Raw genomic sequence first — 21,814 nt, forward strand, 5'->3', positions numbered from 1 at the left:
ATCTATATTCATCAGTGATATTGGTCTGTAATTTTCTTTTTCTGTAGTATCTTTGTCTGGTTTTGGTATCAGGGTGATGGTGGCCTTTTAGAATGAGTTTGGGAGTATTCCTTGCTCTCCGATTTTTTGGAAGAGTTTGAGAAAGATGACTGTTAGCTCTTCTCTAAATGTTTTATGGAATTCACCTGTGAAGCCATCTGGTCCTGGCCTTTTGTTCATTGGAAGATTTTTAATCACAGTTTCAATTTCAGTGCTTGTGATTGGTCTGTTCATATTTTCTGTTTCTTCCTGGTTCAGTCTTGGAAGGTTATACCTTTCTAAGAATTTGTCCATTTCTTCCAGGTTGTCCATTTTATTGGCATAGACTTGCTTGTAGTAGTCTCTTAGGATGCTTTGTATTTCTGTGGTGTCTGTTGTAATTTCTCCTTTTTCATTTCTCATTTTATTTATCTGAGTACTCTCCCTGTTTTTCTTGATGAGCCTGGCTAATGGTTTATCAATTTTGTTTATCTTCTCAAAGAACCAGCTTTTAGTTTTATTGATCTTTGCTATTGTTTTCTTTGTTTCTATTTCATTTATTTCTGCTCTGATCTTTATGATTTCTTTCCTTCTGCTAACTTTGGGCTTTGTTTGTTCTTCTTTCTCTAGTTCCTTTAGGTGTAAGGTTAGATTGTGTATTTGAGATTTTTTCTTGTTTCTTTAGGTAGGCTTGTATTGCTATAAACTTCCCTCTTAGAACTGCTTTTGCTGCATCCCATAGGTTTTGGACCGTCATGTTTTTGTTGTCATTTGTCTCTAGGTATTTTCTGATTTCTTATTTGATTTCTTCAGTGATCTCTTGATTATTTAGTAACGTATTGTTTAACCTTGATTATTTAGTAACGTATTGTTCAGCCATGTGTATGTGTTGTTTACGTTTCTCTCCCTGTAATTTATTTCTAATCTCATAGCGTTGTGGTTGGAAAAGATGCTTGGTATGATTTCAATTTTCTTAAATTTACTGAGGTTGATTTGTGACACAAGATGTGATCTATCCTGGAGAATGTTCCATGTGCACTTGAGAAGAAAGTGTAATATGCTCTTTTTGGATGAATGTCCTATAAATATCAATTAAACCTATCTGGTCTTTTGTGTCATTTAAAGCTTGTGTTTCCTTACTTATTTTCTGTCTGCATGATCTGTCCATTGGTGTAAAGGAGGTGTTAAGGTCCCTCACTATTATTGTGTTAGTGTTGATTTCCTCTTCTATAGCTCTTAGCATTTGCCTTATGTATTGAGGTGCTCCTATGTTAGGTGCATATATATTTACAATTGTTATATTTTCTTGGATTGATCCCTTGATTGTTATGTAGTGTCCTTCCTTGTCTCTTATAACATTCTTAATTTTAAAGTCTATTTTGTCTGATATGAGTTTGCTACTCCAGCTTTCTTTTGCTCTCCATTTGCATGAAATATCTTTTTCCATCTCCTCACTTTCAGTCTGTATGTGTCCCTAGTTCTGAAGTGAGTCTCTTGTAGACTGCATATATACGGGTCTTGGTTTTTTAAAATTTTATTTATTTATTTATTTATTTTATGGCTGTGTTGGGTCTTCGCTTCTGTGCAAGGGCTTTCTCTAGTTGCGGCAAGTGGGGGCCACTCTTCATCACGGTGCACGGGCCTCTCACTATTGCGGCCTCTCTTGTTGCAGAGCACAGGCTCCAGACGCGCAGGCTCAGAAACTGTGGCTCACGGGCCTAGTTGCTCCGTGGCATGTGGGATCTTCCCAGACCAGGGCTCAAACCCATGTCCCCTGCATTGACAGGTAGATTCTCAACCACTGCACCACCAGGGAAGCCCTGGGTCTTGTTTTTGTATCCATTCATCGAGCCTGTGTCTTTTGGTTGGAACATTTAATCCATTCACATTTAACGTAAGTATTGACATGCATGTTCCTATTACCATTTTCTTAATTGTTTTGGGTTTATTTTTGTAGGTCCTTTTCTTCTCTTGTGTTTCCCTCTTAGAGAAGTTCCTTTAGCATTTGTTGTAGAACTGGTTTGGTGGTGCTGAATTCACTTAGCTTTTGCTTGTCTGTAAAGCTTTTGATTTCTCTGTCGAATCTGAATGAGATCCTTGCTGGGTAGAGTAATCTTGGTTGTAGGTTCTTCCCTTTCATCACTTTAAATATATTGTGCCACTCCCTTCTGGCATGTAGAGTTTCTGCTGAGAAATCAGCTGTTAACCTTATGGGAGTTCCCTTGTATGTTATTTGTCATTTTTCCCTTGTTGCTTTTAATAATTTTTCTTTGTCCTTATTTTTTGTTAGTTTGATTACTATATGTCTCAGCATGTTTCTCCTTGGGTTTATTCTGTATGGGACTCTCTGCGCTTCCTTGACTTGGGTGGCTATTTCCTTTCCCACATTAGGGAAGTTTTCGACTATAACCTCTTCAAATATTTTCTCAGGTCCTTTCTCTCTCTCTTCTCCTTCTGGGACCCCTATAATATGAATATTGGTTCATTTAATGTCCCAGCGGTCTCTTAGGCTGTCTACATTTCTTTTCATTCCTTTTTCTTTATTCTGTTCCACGGCACTGAATTCCACCATTCTGTCTTCCAGGTCACATATCTGTTCTTCTGCCTCAGTTATTCTGCTATTGATTCCTTCTAGTGTATTTTTCATTTCAGTTATTGTATTGTTCATCTCTGTTTGTTTGTTCTTTAATTCATCTAGGTGTTTGTTCTTTAATTCTTCTAGGTCTTTGTTGAACATTTCTTGCATCTTCTCAGTCTTTACCTCTGTTCTTTTTCTGAGGTCCTGGATCACCTTCACTATCATTATTCTGAATTCTTTTTCTAGAAGGCTGCCTATCTCTGCTTCATTTCGTTGTTTTTCTGGGGTTTTATCTTGTTCCTTCATCTGATACATAGTCCTCTGCCTTTTCATTTTGTCTATCTTTCTGTGAACGTGGTTTTTGTTCCACAGGTGGCAGGATTGTAGTTCTTGTTTCTGCTCTAAAAACATAGTCTTTTTTTTTTTAACATCTTTATTAGAGTAGAATTACTTTACATTGTTGTGTTAATTGATGCTGTATAACAAAGTGAATCAGCTATACATATACATATATCCCCATATGCCCTCCCTCTTGTGTCTCCCTCCCACCCTCCCTATCCCACCCCTCTAGTTGGTCACAAAGCACCGAGCTGATCTCTCTGTGCTATGTGGCTGCTTCCCACTAGTTATCTATTTTACATTTAGTAGTGTATATATGTCAGTGCCACTCTCTCACTTCATCTCAGCTTACCCTTCCCTCTCCCTGTGCCCTCAAGTCCATTCTCTACATCTGCATCTTTATTCCTGTTCTGCCCCTAGGTTCTTCAGAACCATTTTTAAAAACATAATCTTAAGTAAAAATAGAGTACAGAAGAACAAGTACTTACAATTGCATTTATGTAAAATATTTATTCTTGTAGAAAATGACCAGGCAATAATAGGCACAGATGAAAACAGTTGTCTTAGAATGATGAAATTCTCTTCAAATTCTTTAATGTTTTAAATTGAGTTTTTAATATTATTTTTTTTTAAAGGTGCTGCAAAGAGGAAGGAGGGATGGAGCATGTTTGGGGTAATCCACATAACCTGGATTACCTGGATAAAGCATGGGAAGTGATGATAGAGGAGGATGGAAAGATACATTAAAGCCAGTTTATGGAGGCTTTTAAACGGCAAGTTAGAGAATTTAAGCTTTATTTCGTAGGCAGTGAGCAGAGATGGAAAACTTTCAAGCAAGGAAGTGATAAGGACAGAACATAGATTTCTGTCACAATAGTATGTAGGACAGGTGTAGTAGGAAAAGAACTGAAACAGAGAAACCAATGAAAAGTCTACAGCAATAGATCTACCCGAGAGACAATGATGACTTGAACTGGTTTGATGACATTAGAAATAGAAAAGAGAGAGCAGATTTGAGAGACATTGCAAGATCAAAACAACTTGTTAACTGATTGAACGTTGGAGGATGAGGGAGAGGAAGTGTTTAAGGGTGAGGCTGAAATTCCATTCCAGGAAGCCTGGATTAATCTTGGGGTCAGAAGGTAAAGTTTCTGAGCAGGAAATGAGAAGTTCTCCTTTGTTGAGTATAAAGGTGCAATGAAGAATGTAAGCCTGAGTTTAGGAGAGTAATGAGAGATAAAGATGTAGTTATGGGGTAGTCCTCTTATAGGGAATAGTTAAAACCATGAGAACAGGTAAGATAAAAAGATGTAAAGAGAAACATTTTTAAAAGGAAGAACTTGGGATTTATCTATATTTAGGGTTGAAAAGTAGGAAGACAGGTAATAACAATGAAAAAAGAGCAGTTAGAAAGATAGGAAAATCAGGAATGTTTAGGGTAATGGGAGCCAAAGGAGAAGAGAGTTTCAGAAAGGAGATGATCCACAGCATTAGAGGCTGCCGAGAAGTCAAAAGTGATGAGTTAAAGAAATGTTGGATTTGGAGACAAGGGCACGCCTCACAGAGGTGTGTCAGTAAAGGTGGGAGGAAGCCAGATTGAAGACCACAATGGGAGGGGTGGGGAGTGATTATAGAGAAAAAGTAGGCCGGAAACATAGGAGATTCTTTTGAGAAGTTCAACATCTCACAACAGAAGAAAACTTGATTTGAGGTTTTGGCAAGACTGAGGGAACATTTCAAGATGGAAGATACATTGAAAATAAGGAAGGAAAGAAAAGAAACCTCTTCTGAAACAGGAGTGAATAGGGAAGACAATTTAAGGCAGATAGAAGCTAACGTGGAATGATTTCTTAGTAAAGTAGGAGGCAAGATCATCTGCTGAGAGTAAGACAATTTGGTGACCTGGAGAGAAAAATTTGGAACAGTCACTATGGCAAGTAAAGAAAAGGATTCCAGCTGATTGAGAAATGTATTTGAAGACCCAGCTTTAAAGGTTATATTTCCTCCAACTTCATTCTCAAGACTGCATAGTTTTGTATCCTCTTTTATACTCATTCTTGTCTAATCAAAAATCAGCAAATCAGTCTCACCTTTGTGACTTGGTCCATGCTTAAACGTTTCACTCTCTCTTTTTCTTTTGGCCCTGCCGCATGGCTTGCAGGGTCTTAGTTCTCTGACCAGAGCTCAAACCCGGGCCCAGCAGTGAAAGCACCAAGTCCTAACCTCTGGACCGCCAGGGAACTCCTGGTCTATGTTCTCTTTACCTCTAGTATCTTTCTTATTTTCATCTAATAATTTCCACTTTTCATTCAAAGCCCTGCTCAAATCTCCTATCTTTTGTCAAAACTTCTGCTGTGGTTCAACTCTTTTTCTGAAAACTTTATAGGACTTTTGGTGTTTATTACAGAAAAAGTGAAGTGGTCAGGAAGAATTGCTCTTTAGTAGCAGTCCCCTGAGCACACAAACCTTAATCCTGAGGATTAAGAGCTTAATTGGATAATGTCAGGGTTTGTGGTCCTTCTTAGGACCACATGTGATAACAAACATGGCTGGCCCTTTGTTGCATCCTTCTGAGAAGCACTCAATGATAGACCAACTTCTGGAGGTCATGCATTTCTGGAGTACTGATCATGTGCCAAGCAACTCAGCATATTGCCAGAACTCCTCACCCTCTGTACTTTCTTGGAGTGGGATGGAGACCAGTACAGGGGAAGGTCATCTGTCCCTGTGCCCCAGGAAAGCCTGCTGGACCTAGAATCACAGAAAGTGGATCATTTTTGTGGACCTAGTCTGAACCCTGCAGTATCTAAGGTTTCCAGGCTAGCTGGTTTGCATCTTGTATAACCCTCTTTTGTTTATAAAAAGAAAAAAAAGAATTCTGGCATCAAATTTATATTACCTTTCCACTTAGGGGAAATGGTTGGCAGAGGAGAAAGTAAACAATTGCGACATGTTATCAAGAAAGAGGGCTAGTGAAGAGGAAGGAGATTAGATAAACACTGTTGCTTTATTTATGCTGTTAATCATTTACTGAGCCAGTAGGGAGTCTCTGCCCATCCATTTCTATTTGGCCGTCCCTGAACAGCCAATCACATGGCTGGAATTCAGGGACTTTTTGATGGAGCAATTACTAGCCAGCTTCAGGGTGTTCTGGTAAACTCTTATCTGAGGAGGAACTAAGGCTATTACAGATCAAAGCAGTTTTCCTCATTTACAAACTGCCCAAGGCACGATGACAGAGTCTTCTTCTTCGGCTACCTGCAGGTCAGTGGAGAATCCAGGGCACCTTGGGAGAAAGGCTGGTGGTTTAAGGAATACAAGATTAGAAGAATAATGCACAGACCAAACTTGGGGGTATTTTTGACAGAAATCTTTTCAGGGGTACTGCATTAGGGGACAGTGTGACTTGGAAAGTACTTTTAACCCCTACTGAGCCTCAATTTTCTATTATAAATGGGGGAATAATAATGCATGCTAATAAAATACACTGAAGCAAAAAAGAAGTAAGAAGTTGCTCTTACTATTGCATCTAAAAGTTGAGTGTGTTTGTTTGTTAATCCTTTACTACCTCTCCACATAGGGCAGCTGAGGCAGGACGTTAAGCCAGATGTCCCAAAGGGAGTCACAGGAGACCTGGTTTTCATAGTCTACATTCTGAAAATTGGTGCAATTTCCTTTAGAGATTTTATTAACCCCTCCACATCTCCTCCATCACTGATAGCAAAGTCCTTTAGATTTAATCATAAGGAGGATATTGGTCAGCCTCCAGTTAGTTTCTGAAGCTAGAAGCCTTTATTGTCCTCATCTCATTTCTCTCCCTCACTTTTTGAATCTGGCAATGTTGATTAACTTTACTTCTTGAAATTCCCTTCTCCCTTGGTTGGGCAAGACGTAGTACTTCTCTGGTTTTAGTTTTAATTCTTCAACCACCCTTCTCTTTGCTGACTCCTGTTCTGTCCCTAAATGTAGAAGTAAAGGAGAATACAAAGTAGAGTGCCAGAAGAGGAAGAAGCATCAAAGAAGGTTTGTATTAAGTGTAGAGATACATTTGAATATAATATGGGTACAGAAGGAAGGAGCTGATAGAAAGATAAAGAAATTCTAGGAAAGAAGAGAATTTTGTGGAAGCAAGTTCCTTCTGGAGTCTGAAAGTTATGTGATTGGGAATGCAGGTGTAAGTCAGGAGACACTCCACCTGAGATTGGAGAAAAATTAATTCTTTCCAGAGGTATCTGAATTTTTAAAAAGGGAGTTTAGGTAAAATAAATACATTGACTTAAAAAGTAATCTCTAATGGGAGGAGAAATTTGGAGGCTGAGGATTTTCCCAGAGCCTCTCAAATTGTACTGCCTTGGCAAGTGCTGATGGTATTTTTCATAAGAGACCCTCCATGGTGACTATAGTTCTTGAGTTGGTTTCATTTCTATAGGAATTTAAAAGGTGATGATGTCATTGAAATATGAGGGCATTTGCTAGGGAAGTCTTAGATCTTCAGTGGACAATTACAGAATTCTAGGGTTTGTAGGGAATAGAAAGATAATCCAAGTTTAATGTCATCATTTTAAGGATGAGAAACTGAGATCTGAGGAGCTGATGTAGCTTCTTCAAGATCACAGAAATTGACTGGTATTGCTGGGACTCAAATTCAGGTCTCCTCAGCTCACAAGTACTAGGCTCCATCTCCATACTCTGTGGTTTGCTGAGTCCTGTGCAGGCTCTGCTGAGGGACCACAGTAGGTCATGATGATGAACTGTAAATGCTACACCTGGCCCACTGAGTCACCGCACATCCTGAGAACTAGTAAGGGAAGTCGAATCACTGAATCATCTCTTCAAAATTTATAAAGCACTTCCTACATATTATTTCATTTGGTCCTCAGTAGGTATTTAGTCATTCTCACTCTGAAGATAAAATGAAATTAAATTTCATTTATTTCACATTTATTGGATAACTATTAACATGCCAGTTAATATTGGGTTAGAAAGTGGAAGGCTGAATAAACACCTTCTTTGTCTCCAAGGGACCTATAATCTACTGCAAAAGGCAAAAGTGAATAGTTACAATACAGTGTGGTGTTACAATGAAGGTATCAGCAAAGTATTAGGGAAGCATAGCAGAGACTGATATTTCCTGGGGAGAGGGTTGGGCAATTCTTCACCAAGGAGGTGGCATTTGATCTGGATAGTGCATCACGGGGAGGCTGGAGGTAAGAGTATTCATGCACAAGAGACATCATACGATAATGCTTGAAGGTGTTTAGAAAGTTCCAGGATATGTTTTGGGAAAGGTAAGCACTTGCATGTGGTTGAAGCACAGTGTTTTAAGTGAGCAGAAGTAGAGGGAGAGTTGGGAGAGTTATGGGGACCTAGAAAATTGGGGACCGTGGATATTTTTAAGTAAATTGTTTTTTAGGAATATAACAGCATCAACATGGAAGCTGGCTTACAGTTGTTGAAGGCTTTTGCTGTGGTGTAGGGTGGGGTGAAGGGAGCTAGGAGAACATAAACCAGGACTATGGAAGTGGGTATAAGAGAGAATGACAGATTCTAGTGTTGCTACAGCCAATGTGACAAGACTTGGTGACTATGAATATGGAAAGGTGGCAAGCGAGAGAAGGCTAGGATGACTCAGGTTTCTAGTCTGGGAGATTGGGTGGTGATTATTACCTTAGCTGAGACAGAAAGCAAAGGTCAAGCAGTGTTGAAAGGAAGATAGTGTGTTTAGTTTGGGATATGTTGGATTCAAGGTGCCTGGGAGATACGAATGAAGCAGTTGGAAATACTGAGCTGAACCTTGAGTCGTATTATAACAAATTTTGAAAAAGTGTTTTTGTTTTGTTTTGGTTTGGTTTTTGCTAAAATAAGAAATCTAAGAAGTGGTTACCAGGAACTGGGGGGTGGGAGAAACATGGAGAGGTTGGTAAAGGGATATAAGCTTTCAGCTATAAGATGAAGAAGGTTTGAGGATTTAATGTTAAACATGATAACACTGTATTGTACAATTGAAATTTGCTAAGAGAGTAGAACCTAAATGTTATTTCCAGAAAAAAAAGGGAAAGATACACTTCTATGTGGAATCTAAAACAAACAAACAACAACAACAACAAAAAACCCAGAACAAATTTATAGAAAGAGACTTGTGGTTACCAGAGGTGGAAGGTGGGGGTGAGGTGGGGGGAGGAATTGGAAGAATGTGGTCAAAAGGTACAAACTTCCAGTTATGAGATAAATAAGTGCTAGGCATGTAATGTACAACAGGATGACTACAGCTAACACTGCTGCATGATATATAGGAAAGTTGTTGAGAATTAATCATAAGAGTTCTCATCACAAGGAAAAATTTCTCCCTTTTATTTTCTTTGTTTTCTTTTTTTAAATTTTAAGTGTTACTGCATTTTTAAAAAAATATTTATTTATTTATTTGACTGCATCGGGTCTTAGTTGCTGCATGGGGGATCTTTGTTGTGGCGTGTGGGCTCAGTAGTTGCAGCACGTGGGCTCTCTAGCTGTGGTGCTCGGGCTCCAGAGCACGCAGGCTTAGTTGCCCCGGGGCATGTGGGATATTAGTTCCCCAACCAGGGCTCGAACCCACATCCCCTGCATTGGAAGGAGAAGTCTTAAACATTGTACCACCAGGGAAGTCCCTCTTTGTTTTCTTTTTATTGTATCTATATGAGAAGATGGATGTTAGCTGGACCTATTATGGTAATCATTTCACGATATGTGTAAATCAAATCTCCATGCTGTACAACTTAAACTTATGCAATGATGTATGCCAATTATTTTTCAATGAAACTGGAGGAAAAAGATAAATATGTGATGTGATGGATGTGTTAATTAATTAGATGGGGGAGCAGGGAGAAATCCTTTCATAATGTGTACACTTGTCAAATCACCATGATGTATGCTTTAAGTACCTTACAATTTAAGTATGTCTCAATAAAGCTGAAATTAAAAAAAAAAAAAGAAATCCAACAGTCAAAAGTTTTAATTTACATTCAGGATTTCAAGTGAAGAAGAAAGTGTAACAATTTATTTTTGGATTTACAAAGAAAACTCACAAGTATTTATAACTTTCAAAAACAGAAGAGTTAATTTAAATATTATCCAAGACAAAAAATAATTTGCTAAGATAACCAGTCGGAATTATAGACTTTTCCACGGTTGAAGACTATGTTCAAGTGGCAAAGAAACAATCTCCTTTGTTAGATATAACATTTGCAGGTCAATTTTATGATGTAGATATCTGCTTTTCTGTAGCTTCAGGGGAAGAGAAAATAATTCCTTCTTATTTTGCTGAGATTTCTTTCACCAACTTTTAGAAAGATCCACAGTCATAAGGATCAGCACAGGATTTTCTAATTATCAACAAGAGTAAAGGAGGCAGGCCTGAATGGCTCAAGATTGACACGTGGTAAGTAATAGGGCAGAGTAAGATTTTTTATTAACAATTGAGTTTATGGAACATGTATGTTTCTGCACTTACAGGAGACAATGGGGCCCAGAAGTCTGTGAGTGATTCATGGACGATGGTTGAAGTCATGGGGTGGATGAGTTCCTTCCAGGAAGACATCCTGGTGAGGGAAGAATAAGCTCAGGACGGACCCCTCGTGGGTGCCAGCTTTGCTGCTCTGGGTGTGGTACTGGGTTTCACTATTATCACGGGCCACGGTGAAGACCTGACCAAGACTTCTGGCCCAAGTCCAGAGTGTTTTCCTCTTTATCAGGGCTTAGCTAAAGTCCCCTGGAATTGCAGCTATTATAATTTTATATCATTATCATGATGATGTTTTGACTCTAGGAGTTCTCGTTCTGTCGGAATCACGTTCCAACACCAGTTCTGTCACCCTTTTCCTTAACGTTTCTCATGAATATTTACTATGTGCTGTCCATGCACCAAACCAAGCCCTCTCAGCAATTCTGGGAGACGTGTAGTTATTTTTATTTTATGAAAAAGGAAATTGAAGCTTAGAGGAGCTTAGAGGGCTGACTATCTTGCCCATGGGTACACAGTTCCCATGTGGTGGAACCAGGTTTGAACCTGCATGGCCTGGGTCTGATTCCATGCCCAGGGTCTGGCCACATACTATCCTGCTGTGTCCCCAGCACTGTGTCTGTGGCTCTGTTACAAGACTGCATGATGTAAATCCCTCACCACAGGGTAGGGTCTGTATGTGGCTGCCTTTTAGCTCCTGTCATAACCTGTGGTGTTTGTTTATTCCTCCCCTCCTTACTATCCTATGTTTTATGGTTGATGATATGATAACTTCGGGTTAAGGATGGGGAACAGCCTAGAGTAAAATCGCTAGGGTCTGTTCTTATTAAGATATGCCTTTTTTTAAAATCAGCTAAAATCTGACCTTGACACAGCAAACACTGTAAGAGTAGATATGGAACAGTATTATATTTCTTTAAAACATATTTTAGCACTAGGTGTTTTTGAGCGTAACTTCAACAAACATTTATTGAGCACTTTGAATGAGGCACAGTGCTAGGTACCATATAGGGCATGATTAAGAGCCCACCTTCTGACTTCAAGGAACTTATGGTCCAGTGGGGAAGACAGACTTCAGATGTCAGTTAAGCCAAGTCAGAATCAGAGTTATAAACACTCACTTGTAATTGGAAGTTGGAGATTGGTCTGGAGGATAGGAGGGGACATTGGAGAAGGGACTGCTAGAATAAGTAGGAATTAAAGAGGAAAGTGTGAGAGGGACGATGATACGGGCAGGGGTGGGAGGTAAGAAAGTGTTTGGAAATGTCAGGGATCCAGGGTGTCCGGACCAGCTGGATTATAACTAAAAAGTTAGTCATTGGAAACCAGTTTGGTGAATGCCCATTCCTGAAGGATCAGTTCACTGAAATCGATCTGCTGAATTTATCACATTATCAATTTACTTAATGTTGTTCTAAGATATATTCATTTTGAATATATTCAATGATTATAAATATTCTTTTTGAACATAGCTAATGAATATGTTCTTTGAAGCAGCATTTTCAGTATTTTTGTTACCTGCAACTGTCTCCAGTCTCATCAGACTGCTAGAGCAGGAGTAGAGACTAGAGATCAGGAGGGAGGTATTAGGAAAAGAGAGAGGGGGAAACAAGAAAGAAAGGGGCTCAGAACGCTGGTCCTGGCTCTTCTCAATTCATTCAGTACAAATTCTGCAAACATATTTTTAGTAACCAACGTATTTGATAAATTGTTCAACAGGTTAAACTTATTTTTTGGTGGAATTGTTCTAGTGGCCATGTCCAGACTCATGGGATAGGATGTACGTGGGGTGGAGTTGCCCACAACTGACAGCAGGGGGAGGACTGAATGTCAGAACTGAGTTTTGGAAAGATAAGTTTAGATGAGTCCTTGCTCAGTGAAGAAGTTGGGGCCCTCCACATAGTGTGAAGGGCCACTATGAACTTTTTCCCCCTCAGTTTGGGACAGAAACATCTTTGAGGGACATATTGAAGGGACTCCCTTTATCTAAATGGATATGCAATTAGTATGAATTATGGACACATGCAGAGCGTAAGAATCGTGTGGATCTAACAGAAATATCAGAATAAAAGATGAAATTTAGTATTTCATTGGGACTTAACTTCATATATTCCTTTGAGGACAAAGACTATTTCTAATATAAATTTAAGGTATACTGTTTATTTCCAACGGGAACAGGAGTGTGGTGAAGAGAAAAACATCCTTCGTGATTTTGCTTTAAATATGTCTTTAAATAGTCTGAGTAAGTAATGAAAGTACATTTGTCACATATATTTTTATTTTTATTTATATATCTATATATACATATATCTATATCTATAGATAAAACGATTTTTTTCAAAACTGCAAATTGCTTGGTTTATTGCCTTGGTTGACAGTTGTCATGAGGAACTCCCAATGTTATACATAATGATCCAACTCTTTTTCTCTATCTTATCATTTTCTGCTTTTTAAAAAAATTTTTTTGAACTATTATTATTTTAATTTTTACAAATTTATTTTTGGCTGCATTTGGTCTTTGTTGCTGCGTGTGGGCTTTCTCTAGTTGTGGCAAATGGGGGCTTCTCTTGTTGTGGAGCATGGGCCCTAGGCACACAGGCTTCAGTAGTTGTGGCACACGGGCTCAGTAGTTATGGCTCACAAGTTCTAGAGCACAGGCTCAGTAGTTGTGATGCACGGGCTTAGTTGCTCCATGGCATGTGGGATCTTCCTGGACCAGGGATCAAGTCCATGTCCCCTGCATTGGCAGGAGGATTCTTAACCACTGCGCCACCAGGGAAGTCCTGTTTTGTTTTGTTTTACATTTGTTTCCTTTTCTCTAACTCCTCTGCTGTTTCCTTGGTCAGATCATCTCTGTGGCTCACCTGGCCAATCACAATTGTCTTCTTAATCAACCTCTCTGTTTCTCCTCTCTGTTCACTTCAATTTATCATGTATGCATCCACTCTAGTGATCTTAAAGCACAATTATGTGTCACTGTAAGGACATATTAAAAACAAATAAACCAAAACCAAAATCTAAACAACAAACAATGGCTCTTTACTCCCCAAAGAATAGTGTCCACAAATTCCTAACCTTGGCCCTTACAACCCATTCAGACACACCTATGAACTGCCCTCCTACTTAACAACCATCTCCAACACCTTACTTTCCAGCCAAATTGTAGTGTTATCTACTGCTCCCCCAATTTGTCCTGCATCCATTTTCTAACATTTACAGCATACCTGACTCAGATTCAGCCACCTCCCATCTCTCCACTTGGAATTAATCTCTCAAGAGCAGAGTGCTTCTGCAGAGGTTAACACCCACTGTTTTGTGTTGTAACATTTGTGCGCCTATCTTTTCTTTCACTCTAGGCTGTAATTTCTTCAAGACATGGATCCCATAGTATTGATCCTAGTGCTTTATGACAAGTAGGAATTCAATGATTGTTTATTAAATTGAGTTCTTTCCGCAGAAAAGTGTCAGCGAAGCACCAGAGAGCTCCAGTTATGATCCTTCATAGAAAGGGGACAATGGCATCTTGGCCTTTCTCTGGGCCCTGGAGAGTCTCTGATCCAATTCTGTTCCAAGTGACCTTGGTTGCTGCTCTGTTGGCTACTGTTCTTGGTGAGTAATAGGGAGACAAGTTCAGATTGTCAACAAACATTCAAGATCATCTACTCATTCACTTTCAAGACTAGCGAAGAGCTGATTAAGCTTTTAGCAGAAATCCAGCTTCAGCAACAAAGGGTTTATTTGATCAGAAGTTTGGAATTTATTTGGAATTCTGAACTTAAGGGGATTTGGAATTATTTAGAATATAGGGGGAATTTGCTTTACCCATAAAAGAGTCCGTTTTATAGACATTTTCCCTTAGAATTTCTTCTCCAGGAATTTCCAAAACTACTTGTCCCCAACCAAGACTTGAAACAAATCTGTATTATCTGTCAGCCTGACTAAACAATCTTCACTGTCTGTGGGTTTATCCAGAATGGACAGGGGAAGTATATTATTCTACTGTGGCTCCTGACAGGTAAATCAGCCCTATATTTCATTCTTGCAGGCAAAGCATGATGAAGATTTTTATGCTTCAAGGGCTCTATATGTCTCCCTTCAGATCACTCAAAATCCAAAGGGTACAAAAAAGTACAAATGAGAAATGTTATTCTCATTCTTCTCCCAGCCACTTAGTTTCTGTTCCCTGAGTCAACCTATGTTACATAATGTTATTATTAATGAAATAATGTTTCTGTTGAAGGAAATTGTAGGACTTCTGTATTTGCATGGATATATCTGAGTCAGCAGATATGGGGAAACTGATAGGCTGATGAAATCATGTCTGCCATCCTTTTAAGTTAAATAATCTCATTTACAGGAGAGAAAGGGTGAAAAATTTATGGCTTTTATCAGTATCGTTGTCATTAATCAACAAACATGTATTAGTAATTACTCACTGGATTCACTGAACAGTGGGGATAATAGGAGTTACTATTTTTCTTGATTAGAGGAGAAAAGAATTGTTCCTGCTCTAAAATAATGCTACTGAAATTTTAAGATGCTGTGTCCCAAGCTATAACTTTTGGTGTTTTGTCATTTTGGTGTCCAGGCAATTGTGGTCCTCCACCTTATTTACAATTTGCTTCTCCAATAAATGAGTTGAATGAGACAGAGTTCGAAACTGGAACTACTCTGAGATACAGCTGCCGCCCTGGCTACAGTAGGACAAGTTCAAAAAGTCACAGTCTTACCTGTGACTCAACAGGCAATTGGAAATACAGGGACTTCTGTGTCAGTAAGTATGAACATTTATTTTTCTTATTTGTGCTTTTTCCTTCTTTGCAAATTTATGTCAGGAACTAAGCTTTATGAATGCAAATGAGTGTCTTTGGTCACTAAGAAACAATTCGGTTTGTCAGTTACTGATTTCAATGTACACATGTGTGCCACTTTTTGAAAAACATAAACAAATGAATAAAACAAAAAAATTAGGAGCCACCTAGTTGCATTGGAAAATGTCTATCCTTTACAATGTATTCAGTAAGAAATTTTTTTTGGAAGTGAACTACAAATTCAATTTTAGTACATTGAAAACTAGATTCACTCTATAAAATTATAAAAAGTTATGTTGCTAGAAAATGGCAATGCAGTTTTCAAAGAAACCTCACCCCAAATATATGCTGTGTTTGGAAGAAGATGCTGTGATTCACTTAGTTGAGAATAAATTCTGTGATGTTTTTCCAGTAGTAGGGGTATACACACACAATCTATACTTTTTTGTTTCTTTTGTGGCCAAGGACATGCATTTTGAGTGGCTTAAGTTCAAAGTACACGCTGGAGATGTAGAATGGAGCTTAGCTCCCTGGTCAGTGTGTTAAATCCTGGGCCATAGACTTCATTACCACAGTGATCCATCAGCTCTGTTTTCTAATGCCATATCCACGAGTACATGGAATCACTAATCATCATTTTAATTTTTCTCTCAGAGAAACGATGCGGAAACCCAGGAGAATTACTTAACGGGCAAGTGACAGCTAAGACAGATTACTCTTTTGGATCACAAATAGAATTCAGCTGTTCAGAAGGGTGAGTGAGAGGCAAGCTAGAGACAATACTTTTCTTTCAAATTAATTTTTAAAAATAGCTAATGTATTCATATATTAACAAAAAAAAGATATAAAAAGGTATACACTGAGAATTCTCACTTCCATTCCATTGCCATTGCACCATTCCTTTCCATCCTTAAACAGGGACCCACCTTTACTGGCTTCTTATGTACCTTTTTAGTGTTTACTTTTACATATACAAGCTAAGAAATTAGTATATATATATATATATATATTTTTTTTTTTTTTAGTATATATTTTTATTTTGCACCTTTCCAATAACAAAAGTAGTTTTGAATCTTGCTTTATTTTTTACTTACCAATATAAACAGGAGATATCTCTATGTTTGTGCATAGAGAGGTCTCATTAATTCCCTTTTACAACTGCATAGAATTTTATTGTGTGATGTATCATGGATTAGTAATCTCTTTGATGGATCCATGAATATTTCCAATCTTTTGCTGTTCTAAACTATGTTCTAATACATAACCTTGTACATATAAGTTATATCTGTAGGGTAAATTCCCAAGGTGGGATTCTTGGGTCAAAGAATACATATATTTGAAAATTTGAAAGTTATTTCCAAATTGCTCTCTGTAGGAGTTATATGGTTTTGCAGAGTATACAAATGTCTGTCTCTCCATAAACTTTCCAACTAAGTGTGCTGTCAAACTTACAAACCTTGTAAAAATTTTGAAAATTTTCCTATTTTAGAGGTAACAATGAAATCTTACTATAGTTTAAATGTATACTTCTCTTATTCTGAGTAAAATTGAGCATATTTTAATATGTTCAAGAGATGTTTGCACTTATTGTGAATAAATATTTGTGAATTACTTGGCATGTACTTTGCCTATTTTTTCTATTAACCTGATGACCATTTTATTCTTAATTTCTAAGATATATACATACACATATTCACATGAATCTATGTGTGTTAGGGTTTAGACCTTGTTTCTGATATGAGCTGCAACTTTTCCCCCAAGTATATTATTTTTCTTTTGACTTGGCTTTGGTATGTTTTTTCTTGAGGATAAATATTTTTATGTTGTCAAATTTATCAGTCTTCCTTTTAAAAAGTCTTCTGAATTTTAGGTCTTAATTTAAAAGGCCTTCGCAAATACAAGATTTTGACCTATTTGCTTAGATTTCTTCTACTACTTTTTATGTTTTCATATTTTTTAATATTTAAAGCTTTGATCCATTTGGAGTTATTATAGAGTATACAGTATGAGGTACATGTCCCAGTCTGTATTTTTCCATATGGCTTTCCTGTTATCCATACATTATTTATTAAAAAGTCTATCTTCAATTTACTGATATGAGAGTGCTTTTTGATTCTATATGAAATTCTTATATATATCTGAGTTTATTTCTGGACTTTCTATTCAATGCCATTGTTTTGCCTATATATTAATATACACATTTCACAGTCATCTACTTACTGATTTTTTTTTTTTAATTTATTTTTTATATTTATTTTTGGCTGTGTTGAGTCTTCATTTCTGTGCGAGGGCTTTCTCTAGTTGCGGCAAGCGGGGGCCACACTTCATTGTGGTGCGCGGGCCTCTTCACTATCGCAACCTCTCTTGTTGTGGAGCACAGGCTCCAGACGCGCAGGCTCAGTAGTTGTGGCTCACGGGCCTAGTTGCTCTGTGGCATGTGGGATCTTCCCAGACCAGGCTCGAACCTGTGTCCCCTGCATTAGCAGGCAGATTCTCAACCACTGCGCCACCAGAGAAGCCCCTTACTGATGTTTTATAATATGCTTTAATAATAATATGGGTAGTCCTATCTTATTACTTTTCTTTTCTAGGATTTTCCTGACAATATGTATTTGTTTATTTTTCTATGTGAACTTTAAAGTTAGGCATATTTAAAAATCAGTGTTGGACTTGGAGGCTAAACAATACGTTGCTAAATAAACAAGAGATCACTGAAGAAATCAAAGAGGAAATCAAAAAATACCTAGAGACAAATGACAATGAAAAAACGACGATCCAAAACCTGTGGAATGCAGCAAAAGCAGTTCTAAGAGGGAAGTTTATAGCAATGCAAGCCTACATCAAGAAACAAGAAAAATCTCAAATAAACAATCTAACGTTACACCTAAAGGAACTAGAAAAGAAGAACAATCAAAACCCAAAGTTAGCAGAAGAAAAGAAATCATAAAGATCAGAGCAGAAATAAATGAAATAGAAACAAAGAAAACAATAGCAAGGATCAATAAAACTAAAAACTGGTTCTTTGAGAAGATAAGCAAAATTGATAAACCATTAGCCAGGCTCATCAAGAAAAAGTGGGAGAGGACTCAAAACAATAAAATTAGAAATGAAAAAGGAGAAGTTACAACAGACACCTCAGAAATGCAAAGCATCCTAAGAGATTACTACAAGCAAATCTATGCCAATAAAATGGACAACCTGGAAGAAATGGACAAATTCTTAGAAAGGTATAACCTTCCAAGACTGAACCAGGAAGAAACAGAAAATATGAACAGACCAATCACAAGCACTGAAATTGAAACTGTGATTAAAAATCTTCCAACAAACAAAAGGCCAGGACCAGATGGCTTCACAGGTGAATTCCATAAAACATTTAGAGACGAGCTAACACCCATCTTTCTCAAACTCTTCCAAAAAACCGCAGAGGAAGGAACACTCCAAAACTCATTCTATGAGGCCACCATCACCCTGATACCAAAACCAGACAAAGATACTACAAAAAAAGAAAATTACAAACCAATGTCACTGATGAATATAGATGCAAAAATCCTCAACAAAATACTAGCAAACAGAATCCAACAGCACATTAAAAGGATCATACACCATGATCAAGTGGGATTTATCCCAGGGATACAAGGATTCTTCAATATATGCAAGTCAATCAATGTAATACACCATATTAACAAACTGAAGAACAAAAACCATATGATCATCTCAATAGGTACAGAAAAAGCTTTTGACAAAATTTAACACCCATTTATGATAAAAACTCTCCAGAAAGTGGGCATAGAGGAAATCTACCTCAACATAATAAAGACCATATATGACAAACCCACAGCAAACATCATTCTCAATGGTGAAAAACTGAAAACATTTCCTCTAAGATCAGAAATAAGACAAGGATGTCCACTCTCGCCACTATTATTCAACATAGTTTTGGAAGTCCTAGCCACGGCAATCAGAGAAGAAAAAGAAATAAAAGGAATACAAATTGGAAAAGAAGAATTAAAACTGCCACTGTTTGCAGATGACATGATACTCTACATAGAGAATCCTAAAGATGCCACCAGAAAACTTCTAGAGCTAATCAACGAATTTGGTAAGGTTGCAAGATACAAAATTAATGCACAGTAATCTCTTGCATTCCTATACACTAATGATGAAAAATCAGAAAGAGAAATTACGGAAAAAATCCCATTTACCATTGCAACAAAAAGAATAAAATGCCTAGGAATAAACCTACCTAGGGAGACAAAAGACCTGTATGCAGAAATCTATAAGACACTGGTGAAAGAAATTAAAGATGATACCAACAGATGGAGAGATATACCATGTTCTTGGATTGGAAGAATCAATATTGTGAAAATGGCTGTACTACCCAAAGCAATCTACAGACTCAATGCAATCCTTATCAAATTACCAATGGCATTTTTTACAGAACTAGAACAAAAAATCTTAAAATTTGTATGGAGACACAAAAGACCCCGAATAGCCAAAGCAGTCTTGAGGGAAAAAAATGGAGCTAGAGGAATCAGACTCCCTGACTTCAGACTATACTACAAAGCTACAGTAATCAAGACAATATGGTACTGGCACAAAAACAGAAATATTGATCAATGGAAGAGGATAGAAAGCCCAGAGATAAACCCACGCACCTATGGTCAACTAATCTATGACAAAGGAGGCAAGGATATACAATGGAGAAAAGATAGTCTCTTCAATAAGTGGTGCTGGGAAAACTGGACAGCTACATGTAAAAGAATGAAATTAGAACACTCCCTAACACCATACACAAAAATAAACTCAGAGACCTAAATGTGAGACCAGCCACTATAAAACTCTTACAGGAAAACAGAGGCAGAACATTCTATGACAAAAATCACAGCAAGATCCTTTTTGACCCACCTCCTAGAGAAATGGAAATAAAAACAAAAATAAACAAATGGGACCTAATGAACTTTAAAAGCTTTTGCACAACAAAGGAAACCATAAACAAGACGAAAAGACAACCCTCAGAATGGGAGAAAATATTTGCAAATGAATCATCGGACAAAGGATTAATCTCCAAAATATATAAACTGCTCATGCAGCTCAATATTAAAGAAACAAAGAACCCAATCCAAAAACGGGCAGAAGACCTAAATAGACATTTCTCTAAAGAAGACATACACATGGCCAAGAAGAACATGAAAAGCTGCTCAACATCACTAATAATTAGAGAAATGCAGATCAAAACTACAATGAGGTATCACTTCACACCAGTTATAATGGGCATCATCAGAAAATCTACAAACAACAGATGCTGGAGAGGGGGTGTAAAAAAGGGACCCCTCTTGCATAGTTAGTGGGAATGTAAATTGATACAGCCACTATGGAGAACATTATGGAGCTTCCATAAAAAACTAAAAATAGAATTACCATATGACCCAGCAATCCCACTACTGGGCATATACCCAGAGAATACCATAATTCTAAAAGACCCATGCACCCTAATGTTCATTGCAGCACTATTTACAATAGCCAGGTCATGGAAGCAACCTAAATGTCCATCAACAGACGAATGGATAAAGAAGTGGTACATATATACAATGGAATATTACTCAGCCATAAAAAGGAACGAAAGTGGGTCATTTGTAGAGGCGTGGATGGACCTAGAGACTGTCATACAGAGTGAAATAAGTCAGAAGGAGAAAAACTAATATCGTATATTAATGCATATATGTGGAACCTAGAAAAATGGTATAGATGAACTGGTTTGCAGGGCAGAAATAGAGACACAGATGTAGAGAACAAACGTACGGACACCAAGGGCGGAAACTGGTGGGGGGTGGTGGTAGTGTGATGAATTGGGAGATTAGGATTGACATATATACACTAATATGTATAAAATGGATAACTAATAAGAACCTTCTGTATAAAAAAATAAATTAAATTTAATTTAAAAAAAAGAAAAAAAAATCAGTGTTGGATTAGCTTTTAAGTTAATTTTAGGAGAATAGTTTTTTTTTTTTTTTAATGTTGAGTCTCCCTAGACAAGAATATGTTACTGTAGGGAAGGGAAAACTTTCCCTTTAACCTCTTAGGGTCTCTGGCTAGGCTTGAGAATTAAGTTGACATAAATTAATAGGAGAGAAGTATATCAATCTTACTTTTATATGTACATGGAAGCCTTCACAGGAAAATGAAGGACCTCAAAGTGGTTAGGCCTAAGTGCTTATATATTAGATTGATGAAAGAATAATAATTGTGGAAAAGTACCAAAATATATAGGGAGGCTAATGGGAGATAAGCATTATTTTTAACAAGGCCTTCAGTACAGATTTCTCTGTGAAATCAATACTCCATCTCTGGTGATAAAAATGTTCTTTCCTCCTGGTATAGAAAAGGCATCTTTCACATGGGAGTTTGATCTGCTTTCAGGAAGAAAAGGGGAGGTCAGAAACCCCTTGTTGCATCTGCTGATTTTCAGGTGTCTTTAGCTGAAAATAATCCTGATGCCAAAGCGGCCTATTTTGGGGTGGCATGTTCTGCCCCATTCATTTTAGTGTTTTTCTCGTTTCTTCAGGAATGTTT

The 21,814-nt window shown here is 37.6% G+C and overlaps 1 protein-coding gene across 4 annotated transcripts in view; it reads left to right on the forward strand.

The window, feature by feature from the left end:
* C4BPA (complement component 4 binding protein alpha) overlaps positions 1–21,814 on the forward strand; it is a 55,901-nt gene that overhangs the window by 7,274 nt on the left and 26,813 nt on the right. Inside the window, exons 1-5 of one of the 4 annotated variants that reach the window (XM_059905041.1) lie at positions 6,105–6,199; positions 10,258–10,349; positions 13,888–14,039; positions 15,019–15,204; positions 15,896–15,995. In XM_059905041.1, coding sequence (XP_059761024.1) covers positions 13,922–14,039; positions 15,019–15,204; positions 15,896–15,995 — 404 coding nt within the window. In that variant the 5' untranslated portion in view covers positions 6,105–6,199; positions 10,258–10,349; positions 13,888–13,921. Of the gene's footprint in view, positions 1–6,074; positions 6,200–6,915; positions 6,959–10,257; positions 10,350–13,887; positions 14,040–15,018; positions 15,205–15,895; positions 15,996–21,814 lie in introns of those variants that run through there. The other 3 variants (XM_059905048.1, XM_059905025.1, XM_059905032.1) reach the window with 3 other exon arrangements.

Source organism: Balaenoptera ricei, chromosome 1 (assembly GCF_028023285.1).
Source record: "Balaenoptera ricei isolate mBalRic1 chromosome 1, mBalRic1.hap2, whole genome shotgun sequence".
NCBI lineage: Eukaryota > Metazoa > Chordata > Mammalia > Artiodactyla > Balaenopteridae > Balaenoptera > Balaenoptera ricei.